Source organism: Leptinotarsa decemlineata, unplaced genomic scaffold (assembly GCF_025532065.1).
Source record: "Leptinotarsa decemlineata unplaced genomic scaffold, Ldec_3_MD MMD2_tig00026314_RagTag_RagTag, whole genome shotgun sequence".
Taxonomy (NCBI): domain Eukaryota; kingdom Metazoa; phylum Arthropoda; class Insecta; order Coleoptera; family Chrysomelidae; genus Leptinotarsa; species Leptinotarsa decemlineata.
Genome location: NW_027412684.1, coordinates 5458879 through 5472607, shown reverse-complemented (window position 1 = coordinate 5472607; position 13729 = coordinate 5458879). Strand labels below are relative to the sequence as shown.

General features: G+C 34.1%; 1 protein-coding gene across 7 annotated transcripts in view; it reads left to right on the top strand.

Moving 5' to 3' along the window:
- Positions 1-13729, top strand: part of LOC111511426 (uncharacterized protein KIAA0930 homolog) — a 30301-nt gene that overhangs the window by 14837 nt on the left and 1735 nt on the right. For 4 of the 7 annotated variants that reach the window (XM_074181477.1, XM_074181475.1, XM_074181476.1 and 1 more), the window contains exons 5-9: positions 2490-2648; positions 2792-2933; positions 6967-7224; positions 10081-10749; positions 11786-11935. In XM_074181477.1, the coding sequence (XP_074037578.1) occupies positions 2490-2648; positions 2792-2933; positions 6967-7224; positions 10081-10749; positions 11786-11935 (1378 nt within the window). Of the gene's footprint in view, positions 1-2489; positions 2649-2791; positions 2934-6966; positions 7225-10080; positions 10750-11771; positions 11936-13729 lie in introns of all 7 variants that reach the window. The other 3 variants (XM_074181479.1, XM_074181480.1, XM_074181481.1) reach the window with 3 other exon arrangements.

Below are 13729 nucleotides of genomic sequence, written 5' to 3'. Positions count from 1 at the left end.
ATGGAGAGGCAGTTAACAGAACATCTTTCGGAATTCAATATACTGCCACCTGTTCAATCGGGGTTCAGAAAAGGATACAGTTGCACAACCGCTCTCCTGCACGTTGTTGATGATATCATAAGAGAAACCGACCAAGGACAGTATACTATACTCATTTTGTTGGATTTCAGTAGGGCGTTTGATACCCTTAATCACACACTTTTACTTGGTATTCTGAGATATATAGGGCTTTCGGGTACAGCTATTCACTTATTAGAAAATTGTTTGAGAAATAGATTCCAGAGAGTCTCTATTGACAAAATAGAGTCTAACAAACTTATCTGGAGTACCACAAGGCTCAATATTAGGTCCTGTGTTGTTTGCTCTTTACTCCGGCAATCTTCTTATTCAGCAATGCAATGTTCATTGTTAAGCAGATGATTCCGAAATTTATTTGAATTTTCCGCCTCAAAAAATGAATGATGCATGCGAGATAATCAATAGGGAACTCGGCATATTCGTTAAAAATGCTATTGATCATTGTCTGATTATAAACTCCACAAAATCAAAGGTTATCTTATATGGACCCAATTATAAGCGAGTTGATGTTCTAAACTCAGTATATATCAAAATTAATAATGAAAATATCGAAATAGTAGACGAAACCAAGGTTTTAGGAGTATTATTGGATTTCAACTTGAGGTTTGGAAAACATGTCAATGCATTAGTGCAAAGAACATACTCATCCTTACGAGTTATATAAGGTGTATGTCATTGTCTTCCTATTTGGTTGAAATCCTTACTCTGCGAATTCTGTTTATGGACCAAATTCAACCAACCAATATAAACAAAAAATTCAGAAGGTACAAAATTCTTGTCTTCGGTTAATATATGGAATAAGGAAGCGAGAAAGAATTTCCAACAAGATATGTGAAACGGGTTGGTTGAATATGGAAAACAAAAGATTTCTACATTCTGGAAATCTCTTTCATAAAATCATCCTTACCGGGAGACCTTCCTATCTTCATCAGAAAATAACATTCCGCACTGATGTTCATAATATCAATATTAGACATCGAGGAGTATTGTCCCCACCCCCATTCAGAACTGAACTCTTCAGGAGATCGTTTAGTTACCAGATTTGCAAGATATATTCCATCAAATTTCAAAACAGGAAGTATCCAAACTTTCAAAACACAACTTATAAATCTTTTGTTCAGGACTTATCAGTAGGTTTTTTATTCATTATTTTCACATAACAAGGTTGAAAACTGCCGCTTTCACCAAAAACTGTATAGACATTTTTTAATATTTTTTTATATATTGGTCTTTTGTATCATTCAACAGGTACGCATAGGTATTTTTCAGGGTTAAGTGGAAGAACAACAAAGTAGCACTCTTCGCTGCCGAGTTGAACTTCACCCTTTATTTTCTTAAATATATTTTCAAGGATTATTTTTTATTTAAATGTATTAAAAGAGGAAATAATAAAGACGTTATTATTATTATTATTATATTTTCTTTTTCTCAATAATTCTGATTCAAAAAGGCGTTTATACGAAATTTTTTATTTCGTAAGTCAAAACCACAGGTTACGGAGTCAAATTTTGACAAAAACAAGTTTATACAAGAAATTAAAATATTTATAATTTTTCAAAACTATTCATTTTCTGGGAAAGAAAGTTTTTGGCTTTCTACTACTCCATCTGATAAAAAAAAAGGGATGAGAGAATCTTCCAAAGAAAGGAAGGAAGTAAACAATTTGAAACTCTATACATGAATGTGTAGATCATGCAAAGAAGTAACTTTCAGACACAAACTGAAAGAAAGTCCTCCTGAAACAGCTACTTTCATATAAATATTGAATTACACGAAAGAGAATGATGCTTTCGAAACAAATACTTCTATACGAACACTGAATTTTACAGAAGATACTTTTCTCAACTCAGTTTGTATTTCAAACATTTGTTGTGGAATAAGAATCAGATATCATTCACATGTGTTCTACGTAGTTCTACCTTAGGGCAAGTGTCTTAAGGCGAAACATCGGTGTATACCAGTGAGGGTGACAGTGTTCTATGTGAGTACAATTTATTACCATTCATTCAAAGTAGAACTCATGTGAATGATATCTGATTCTTATTCCACAACAAATGTTTGAAATACAAACTGAGTTGAGAAAAGTATCTTCTGTATAATTCAGTGTTCATATAGAAGTATTTGTTTCGAAAGAATCATTTTCTTTCGTGTAATTCAATGTTTATATGAAAGTAGCTGTTTCAGGAGGACTTTCTTTCAGTTTGTGTCTGAAAGTTACTTCTTTGCATGATCTACACATTCATGTATAGAGTTTCAAATTGATTACTTCCTTCCTTTCTTTGGAAGATTCTCTCATCCTTTTTTTTGTATCAGATGGAGTAGTAGAAAGCCAAAAACTTTCTTTCCCAAAAAATTAATCACTCCTAAAAATATAACCCCTTCAATTCAAATATTCATTTTCCTTTTCACAGGTTGATAATTTTGATGAAGTGTTCCACGATATCTTAGTTCGAGACGGTGAAATGGTTTGTGTTGAATTATTAGCGGCAGATAGATCTGGAAGCATACAAGGAGTTATATTTTTGGGGTCAATCCGATATGATGCTTTGAAGAAAGTATATGACGCAAGAGTAAGTTTTTGCCATCGACAAGTACACATTTCAATAATATTTTCTCCATGCCAACTATAAAAGCAAGTTCATCTCTTGGACTAATTTTCATGTTAACATCAACTCATAGTCACTATATAGTGTTTATGAATGTTTATTTACAGCAGTCCAGTCTCAGCACAAAAATGGCCCAAAGAATGACTTTTGGTCTTTTTTCTGCCTCTGCAACTCAACGTTGCGAATTCGTCCGAATGAAGGGTCCTCAAGGAAAAGGACATGCTGAAATGGCTGTGACGAAGCCAAAAGGTAGGTGATTATTTACTGTACTCATGTTCACTGATAGGTATAATCGTACTCATTATTATCATTACATTTTCTTATCAAAAGTCAAGAAAAACGTGCCTATATCAATTTTTCCCACATAAGTAGCGACATCATTATCTTTTTAGAGTAAAAACAACATTTTCAGTAAAAATAAATCATAGAATATAGTCACGAGTAGTACATATGACAAGAAAATCATTTTACGTGTTGAAACCTATCTTGTAACATTGGCAGTCTCATATTTTATACCTCGGAGTAACAAAAGACGATAGAGGCCTTTTCCATCCTTACATTGAAGGCAGCATAACTTTGTTTATTTAAGGGAAGTAAGTTGGACCATAAAACAGTGGCGGTTGGTTCAATTGATAATCGGAGGGATATTATATATTTATAAAATAAATCATTTCAGGTGAAAATGTATTCTGTTCAAATAGTTCCTACAAGAAATCTGATTTATTATTAATGATTATGAAAATGGGGCTAATTTTTCTACCACCCACTAGATTTTTATTTATGTATGGCTTTATAATAACGCGCATGATTTACTGGGTCAAAATTAAATTATTTCAAATGAACTAATTCATAACAATGATAAATGTTAATTTCAAAAGTAATGAACTTTGATTCATAAAATCAGATGAATTTGTGATTTATTCTCAGAATTGATAAACAAGCGGTACGGTTTGTGAGGTCCGATATAAAGAGTTTTCGATTAGAAATCATGAATATTTATAATTACGATTGAGGTTTGATATTATTATGTGATTTCATTCAAAATTGGTAGCTAGGGGTCTTTGTGGACCGACATTATGAACGAGGATATTTTTGATGTTTTTAATGATAATTTTTTTGATCTTATTCTTATAAATAAAGTTTTTGAAATTAGGTTTATATTATTTCATTATTTGACATATCCCAACCAAAAAAAGGTTGGAAAAATAACAAACGTAATTTTTTATTGAATATTGTCAATATGCAACTCGAGAGCCTCGTGCAAACAAAAAAAAAACTAAAACGGAAAGCATATTCTTTGTATGACGTAAATTAGTTGTTGAGTGAGCAATAACAGATTTAACACTGGTTGCACAAGAATAACTATTTAGTATACTAACTGAACATTGAGCAGAAACCTTTTTAGTCTGTTGATCAAAGAATGAATATGACCTATAGCACACATATGAAAAACATATTTTTTATGTTTGAGTACAGTTTTTTTCATTTACATTGATGATTTTTCGTAATTATAGAATTCGTCAGCATGAATTATTGAAGAAAAAACAATGTCGGTCCACAAAGACCCCTGGATACAAATTTTGAATGAAATCACTAAATAATATCAAACCGTACCACTTGTTCATCAAATCTGAGAATAAATCACAAATTTCTTCATCTGATTTTACGAAGCAAAGTTCATTACTTTCGAAATTAACATTTATCATTGTTATGAATTAGTTAATTTGAAATAATTTAATTTTAACCCAGTAAACCACGCGCTTTATTATAAATACATAAATAAAAATCTAGTAGGTGGTAGAAAAATTGGCCTCATTTCCATAATCATTAATAATAAATCAGATTTATTTCTTGTAGGAACTATTTGAACAGAATACAATTTCACCTGAAATGATTTATTTCATAAATATATAATATTCCTCCGATTATCAACTAAACCAACCGCCACTGTTTTATGGTCCAACTTACTTCAAATGTAAACAAATTCTCCATAACTTCTCATTACCCGCCACCCCTACTCGCCCATAAGTTGTACAGAAAAGCATAGTCCGATCCCCGTTTCAAAATACATGTATTGTATTGGTATAGGCATGGCAACTCTATGTCTTATTATTAATCTGAGTTTTGTACCGAAGCAAAGAAGGTTACTATTTTTGTTGCTGTAAGGATCTCTAATAAATCTAGTAAGAGCCTAACGGGCCCAGTAACTCAAGTAAGCCATTGACTTTGAAATAGTCTTGTTGAGTGTGGAATTTTTTTTGGTCTTACCTTAACAAGCTTTCAGAAAGCATTACTGAAAAGTTCTGCGAACCCAGATTCGAGTATATTGCGAAAGTATGAAGCGAACCTGACGTGATTTTTACACGGAAGACTGATATCCAGTAGACCAACCAAAGCCCTATCATCCCATTAGCTTCACTTCTTCCTGCGAAAGAAATGAACTTCCAACATATACACCACTTCACAAGTATTTATTTGCCTATCTGGCGGGTAAATCTACAATCAATGATCTACAGTACATCGTTTATGGCATCAAATATACTTTTGTAGAGAAATAAATGGCTCACTGTGCCTTTATTGTTATAGAGGGGCTTTTGACAACTCACAGGAATTACTGACAAAAGAAACATTGATCCCTCGTTAAACTGTAAAGAAAGTATATCCCCCTAGTAGGTGTTCTTCGCCATAAAACATTGCAGCCTCGAGGGGTTAAGACATTTTTTCCAATGTTTTTATGGCTCCTGTTTCAACAGTCTTGTAACCTGTACTGGTTTCCACAGGTATTTTGCTGGACCTATGTCATATTCTCTAAGTAGAAGTAATATCACTTCGTTCATTGTCGTGTTGGTTGTCGACAATATAATAAAAAAATGCACGGTCAGAGTTTCGCGACTCAAAGTTATGTCAATAACCGTAAATCAAATCCAACACTGCTAGTTCCATTTTCCAAACCTAGACATGATTATAGATCAAAAAATAACTTCGGGTTTGGAACTAGAAATGATCTACTAGTCATATAAAATGGTTTTCAAACCTGTGGTATTCTGTTGGGACAAAAAATAAAACATCCAATTCACATGCCCCACACTTGCTGAAAACGTAATACCGTACCTTCCACCATTACATATTTTTGTGAGGAAATAAGCAGTAATGAACGCTTACAAGTTTCACCGCATAGTAAAGAAGAATGTAAATCTATGTAGACACGTAAAGAGCCTGAATATTATCTTACTGAAATTTATGTCGAATCTCATCGACAGAAAGCCAGATAGGCATGATTTTCAATTTCAAAATTTGGAGGTTTCGTGAACCGCTGCCAAACCCATACATAGTCGAGTGAGAACTCAAAATGTATGCAAGACAGATGATGTTGGTATGGGAGCGACAGGGCCATGATTCAAACTTTCCAACCTCTAGAAAGTATCCTCACCATGTTCCAAATAGAAGTAAATGCTGTAGATGCGATGCGTGTACTCTAGGATGTCTCAAAAGAGGCAATCATGGTACAGAAAATTGTATTTGGACTACTGAAAGGTTTGAAGTCATTTATTTGGTATTCTCAACTGACTTAGAACCTTCATAGAACAAATCCCAGAAAGAAATCAAATAACATGCAAGTGGGTGTCAGATCACAAGAAAATTGGAGCTGATGTGTTGGAATTAAGAAACCAAAACTCTTCTATCCAAACCGAAATTTCATGTGAACTTCATGAGATCCATGAAGGTAGAATGCCAACAATAGGAATTTGATCAACTGAAATATCCCTGAAAAATTAACTAACCCTTCTCCAAAGAAAAAACGTATTCTAAGTTTCAACAAAAACCAAAGATCGTCTTTACAGAAACTGGCCTCAGGGATAATTACCGCTACTGTAGCTGTTTCGTCCAAACTGTAGAACACTTGCTTTGGGAGTGTCAAGCTCTGATCTCCGGAAGGTTTGAAGTTTACCCTATTGCTGGATGAACAAGAAGCATCTACAAGACATCATGATATCAAGGAACAATTTGCCAGAAGTATCATCCCGGGGCTCGAATACAATGGATTTATGAACGACCTTATAGATTGTCAAACTGAGTAGCCATAGGGCCTAAACAATCTATAGTTCAGTGTTTTTATTCGTCACCAATTTTATGGTTGAAGAGGATTTAAGTTTTATCATCAATATTTTCAATCGTACCTACAATGAATATATTTTTTCATAATTATCACTAATCATAACCTTCTTCACAGGTTATTTCACACCAATATCGAATAATAATCATATTACTGTTGTTATGATAGGTTCAGGAGTGGAGACTCCAACATCGGAACCAGGATTTTGCGCAACCGACATGTGGGACTCGGACTGGGAAGAAGACCAAGAGGATTTCTTCGTCTACCGCAGTCAAAGGCGGCTAAGCGACCCAAGCGCCAATCTGAATAATTTCGTACGAGGTAGCTGGAAATCGAAGTTGGATGTTAAAGCCAGATCAGAGAGCGAAGGTCTTGATTGCATTGATAATGGGGTCAGTGAAATAGAAGCTGGAGATCTCAGAGATGGTGGGTATTGCAACTGAAGATTTCATAAAGAGTTACTAGTCACCTCTTAGTGATCTTATGAATTGTATCGGAAAGAGAGGTTGAAAAGTTCATCACTTTCAATATTTCATTCAGTCTTCAGTCCAGTAATTTTCGAGGAATTTAATCAAAAAATTATGCATAAAAAGTTGAAATATGTTAATAAGTCGTATATTTCCAAAAAAAATCATAATATAAATGGAACTCCGTGCATTATTAGGAACAGTTAAAAATTTTATTGAAAAACATATGAGATCTGCGAATACCTCTATTCTCAAACTACTGAACAAATTTCAGAATAGATCTATCAGACTTCCACACTGAGATCCAACTAAAAGGGTTTTTGAATTTGAATTAACTTTATGAATTGGCGATTTCTTTCTTCATTCAGCTAACAACTATAAATGAAAAATATAGCAGTTTAAAATTTCATTCACATGCGAACGTTTTAAGAAATACGAGTAGGAGAGAGTGGATACAATTGTGACAATATTAGGACTTGATTTTTTTTAAAACAACTATTGTGCACGGGCGAATAAAAATGGAACCGTTGCATGAGTTGAAAATCTAGCTTTTATTTTCTGTATAATATCTATGTATGTTGTGAATTTTGAAACCAGAAAAATGCATATTGTGCTCACCTGAAGAATGTTACATTCGTACCCATCGAGAGGACAGTTGTAACACAGGAAGGGGGCAATTGTAACATTATCTGAAATACCGTCATCACACATGACGATGCTAATGTTTTATTAAAAATAGCCATATTCAGTTCAACTTATTTATTGTTATTCGCAAACAATTGAAACCTTCAATCACTATCGTATTAATTATCATCACAATTAACAAAAAATTAACACAAAAGAAAAAATCAGGGCGCAGCTTATGTGCACAATCTTCATGTGCCCACTTTTTAGATTCGTGACACTGGGTCCACGTGGATGACGATAACTCTCTGTACCATTTGAAGCAATAAGGACACATTGATTCTTCATCTGTGCTATCGCAGATTTTTATTCTGTCATTTCCCGTTGCTTTCGATTTTCGTTTGATTTTTTTGTTTTTATTTTCTTCAACTTTTTTTCACTACTTTTTCTTCTGAATCCATTTTTATTTTCACAGCGTTCGCTTTTTATTTTCTTAATGCTTCTTCTTCTAGTATTTTTTTTCTAGTTAGGTACAGTAACTTTTGGAAGTGGTTGAATAGTTTTTCAAAACTTTAAAAGACTTATTGAGCTGGTTTTCTGGCGAACCAGAAAGCTAGAACCTGGAATAGCAATATTTCCAAGGGTCTCGTTTTGATTTGGTGTTTCATTTTTTCTTGTGGCATCAGAAGTTTATCAGTAACAAAAGAGGGCGCATATTCATCATCTCTGAAAATATCCCTATTGAAAGGCCAAATACCAGTCACCTCGTAACTTTTTAACATAACGAAAGAGTGTTGCTTGCCGTATGGATATGTTCTGTTCCATAACACGATTAGCAGCTCAGTTCGTTGGATGGTCCTCTATTGGTTTTTATAATTCTTTGACGAGGCATTGTAATCTAAAGAATCGAATCAACAGTATGTCACTTGCGGGTATATTTCTGTTACAAATGTACCCACCGACCATGTTACAATTGTACTGACATCACATTATAGGAAACTGTTTGCAATCGATAAAATAGGACGACACATAACCTTAAATTACTTACAGACTATTATTCGTAAACAGATGAACTACCTGTGTTAACTTAATTACTTTAGGACAATTGCTGACAGTTTTAAAATATACCACACACCATATCACTTCGATGGATGCTTCTCAACTGGCGGTAAACTAAACTTATTTGGGCTACACGATTATTTAAACTCTGTGTTGCCAAAGTTATAGATCAAAGATTAAACGACATTATGGGCAGTGTTACAATTGTACCGAGTTACAGTTGTACACACTCTCCCCTACATCTAAACATAACATGAAAGGAAATTGTGATACATTACATTTTTCATAATGGTGTAATAATTTATAAAGAGCTGCCAGCCAAGTTCAAAAACATAAAATTTGTCCTAAAATTCAAAGTCCTTGTAAATAATATTCATTAGATGAATAGTATTTTCACATTTGACAATTCATCTTTGCACATGTTTGTATAGGAGGTGCGGTCAAAACGCGAAAGGGGATTGCATTGATATTAACTGATTACCTGCTAACAGTTGCTTGGAAGTTACTATGAATCACATATTTCACTATCTTCTATAATTTGTTAAATATGGGATATACCATAACAGGATTTCGTAGAGCGAGTGATGATTATCATTGAAAGCTCTATGTTATTAATTACTCGGGGTTTCTCATGGAATGAAAACACACTACAAATGCCATATTTACATTTTTTTACTGAGATGAAAATTGACCAAATTTTTGACTTAAATAACTTACAATTGGTTATTTCCAAAAATAACCATTATTCTTATTTTTAACATTTGTCATGACAATTGGATGTAGAAGCAGAATAAGATATCAAAATTATTGTATATATCGTGGAATATCACTGCCTGATTACCTTGTTTCATTATATTAGACCATCAAAAATCATATCTCCCAAAGAAAGTTTGATATGGGTAGAAAATTTTGGTATGTCGTGTTAAGAATTGCATCTTTGACAAAAAATCCATAAAATCAATCATACACTCGCTAGAATAAGATACCTGAGAAGTAATAATAATAAAATTGTAAATGTTTGTGATGAAACTGATGAATAATTATCTACACTGCGTAGTATTTTCTCACCATTCAGTAGTTAGTTACACAGATATAAACCAGCAAGTCTAATATATTTTTCTCGTTGTTGTAGATAAGACTGGTTCTGCTTCCACATCCAATTGCTGCGGGTGTTTTCAAAGAAGAAACCGAGAAACTCAGCTTGAAATGTACAGCATTGGGTGTAGCGTCCATAACCACAAAACATGTTCGCAAAGAGCCCGCCTAGGCCCCCCTGACAGTGACTGTGCTTTCACGGAAAAGCTCAGCAAGTCTCGAAAGAAACTTAAAGAAACACAGCAAAATGCTAACTTTACCGAGTACGAGTTAGCTGACGATGCGATCAGTATGGATAGAAAATGCACCAGCGAATGTGTCTCTAAGTTTTATGATCCCGCGAAAAATCTGTATATCACCGTTAATGGCAAAGAAGAACTGCCCTCTGTTCACGAAGTGAAGTACTGCTTGGAAGATACCGAGCCTGAAGCAAATCCCAAATATATTCATAAGTTGTCCGAAAATAATCGAGTACAATGCAATAAAGTTATGAATGTAGATAGACTGAGAGTGAACGGCAATGAAAATGGCAACTTTAATCACGTAAATATTAGGAATGTTTATAGCTACTGTACCTTACCGAAAAGTCGAAGACGGGTTAGCTGTCAAAAATTTTGGTTGAAACATATCAATCCTCCAAAAAGAATTACTCCCGATGGCACCCACATTTATTACTGGTGTGATGTTCAAAAGAAGAACGATAGTGGTAAGACTGTTTCTCCATGACAAAAAAAGCGGCGTCTCTTGTATGCCCTATTCGTTTTAGTTTATGAAATGTAGTTTAGTTCTCCAAGTAGATAATGATACATTACTCGAAAACTTCGGCACCAAAAACAGATGAGCAAATTTAGTACATCAGCTGTATTTCAATAATTTATTTTCATTTTGACTTTTTTGTTAGTTGTTAATTCTCCCAGATATATATCTGGACGAACCATTGAATGAGTGTCATTATTATTGTTAGTAGTAGTATTAGTTATTGTTATTTTTTAATGATTAAGTACATGTTATGATACCTAGTATTTTCTCGGTTTCTACTTGTAATTATTACGTGAGTGAGTACCTACACAATGGGCTGTTTGGATGGGTGATATTTGCCGTCGATCATAGATATTACTCCTTTTCGAATTCTAAACTTTCAAATGCATCTAAAAGGGTAGTCTTAGTCTGAAAAGTTTCCGACCTAACTGTTTTGTTTGTATGATCAAACTGAATTTTGTAGCGTTAACCTTGTTAATAAAACACTACTTCAACATTTAACTATTTACTTCGATAGCAGGTATTGGAAGATTTTTACAGTGCGTGAATATAATAGAGAACAAACAGATGTTTAACATTGCTGTTTACGACAGAACTGAAACTTACTAATATACATTGAACCGATCAACGCTCTCTCGAGAGGGATGAACCGTGAGAGGTTCAAGTGTTCTGGAATGCAACCACTTGCCTGTACAGGGTGGTACGAGACATAAGAAAAGAATAGAGTGAAGAAAATATGAATTGAATGAACTCTCACCGTACACTAACAAAGATACAAAATACAATTTTTCAGTATTTTTTTCTATTTTTCATCATAGTTTCCTACACTCATGAGTGTAAGAGAGATGGAGATGGCATCGAACTGATCCGTTTCAAAGATAACGAATGTAGCGGTTGTAAAATAAAGCATTGTTTATGGGGGCGATGTGACTAACCAACTTTTCGAAGATTTCAAATCATTTTCAAAAGTTTTAATTTTTCAGAACTGGATGATGGAGCTTACAACCCTTTGTGGACGATGCGCGGTTTTACACAAACATTCCATTTTTGGAAAGAAAACAAAAGAGCACAATCAGTACCTTTGAACGCGTTTTTAACTTATGTAACACTGCCATGGTGGAGTATTGCCAAAGGTGAGTTTAAAATTTTGAAACAAAATCGATATTTGACATTTGTTTTGTAATTAAATGTTCTCGGTTTTCCCCCATTGTACTAACGTTTGTATTTTATACTTTTCACTTCAGTTCTCTTCAAATGATTTTTTCAATAAAACCATAGTTTCATCAAGTGAGTATCACCAACAGAAAATTTCAAAGTACTAAAATACCTTCTGGAACTGCAACTACTTTCCTGGCCAATTCCGCGATGTATATTAAATTATATCCAACAGGTATTTATGCAATATCCAGCAACATCCAGGAGCAGGATCACGATGAAATTAATCTAGTAGATCACCTACAGACCAGTTTCGAGTTTCTACTGACCTTAACAGCTCGCCCACAGTAGAGCATTCTACTGTGGCTCGACTGTATACATTGTGTAAAAGCCAAATGGAATAAATTCATTATTTCGGTTCCGGTACATATTCTAACAAAATCCCGAAACACGTTAAATTTAAATTAAAATTTGACATACTTCAACGGAAAAATACTACCCCTACCTTCTAACCCTGTCGAATGACAGGTACAACCCCCAATTTTTCAAATGGGAAGTATAGGCTTGTGATATATCGTTTGAAAGGTCTCTTCATTCTCTATCCAAAAATGTTATTGCTTTCAATTGCTGGTTACCAAAATTCGATAAAATACACTCAAAACTTTTTTTTATGTTGAGGTATTGATAATAAGGCAGTAAGCGAAAACCAAAGCAATGTTTTTTTTAGATGGTATCCTTTAAGAAACTAAATAATTTCCATAGCAACGTTAGTTAAAAAAACGCCTTGTCAACTTGTTTTGTATGTTACATTAGTTGTCAGTATTTTAATTTAAAGTTCGTTAACTTCTAGTCTGACAAATGGTTAAATAAAAGGAAATGCATAAAATTACAAATGATTGGTTACGGAGATAAAACCCGAACACAACAGGAAGTGGCTCGACTATTTCATGAGAAATTTCCTAATTTACCGCCGATATCTCAAGGAACAATAAACAAAATAGACAAGCAGTTTCGCGAGCTTGGTCATATGGGGCAGATAAAAAAAGCAGCTGCCAATGCAATGAGAGATGACCTCAAATTAGATGTGATATTGACTTTGAGGGAAACCTACATACCTATACATCGGTAGACAGGTATCCACTACATTAAATGAGCTCAGGAGCTCATGAAAGAAAATTTTGATAGAAGAACTTATTTTTGTGAGCAAATGATGAACATGTTGGATAACAATATTATGCAATTAGAAGACATTATGTTTTCTGATGAGTATACTTTGCCTCTTAACGGTCATGCTAATCAGCAAAATTGCTGCTACTACAACGGAAAATTCTCACTGGATGAGAGAAGAACACACACAATACCCTCAAAAGGTTAATGTTTGGGCAGAGATTGTAGAAAACCATATCATTGGGCCCTTTTTCATTGAGGGCAACTTGAATGGCGATGATTATTTGGCACTACTTCAAAATGATGTCATTCCAAGTTTAGCAAATTTATATCCTGATCCAGGAAACCCCCAAGTTCCAGTGAATATGATATGGTTTCAGCAAGATGGAACACCACCACATTACCAAGTTAATGCCCGGCAGTGTCTCGATACAAAATTTCCCAATCGGTGGATAGGTAGGCGAGGATCCATTGAATCAATAGATTTTTTATAGGGATATGTAAAGAGCAAAGGGTACAAAACTAAACCTTCAGATTTTAGTGACTTAAAAGAACGAATAACGCTTACGTTTAGGTCGGTCACGCCTGATATGTTAAATAATGTT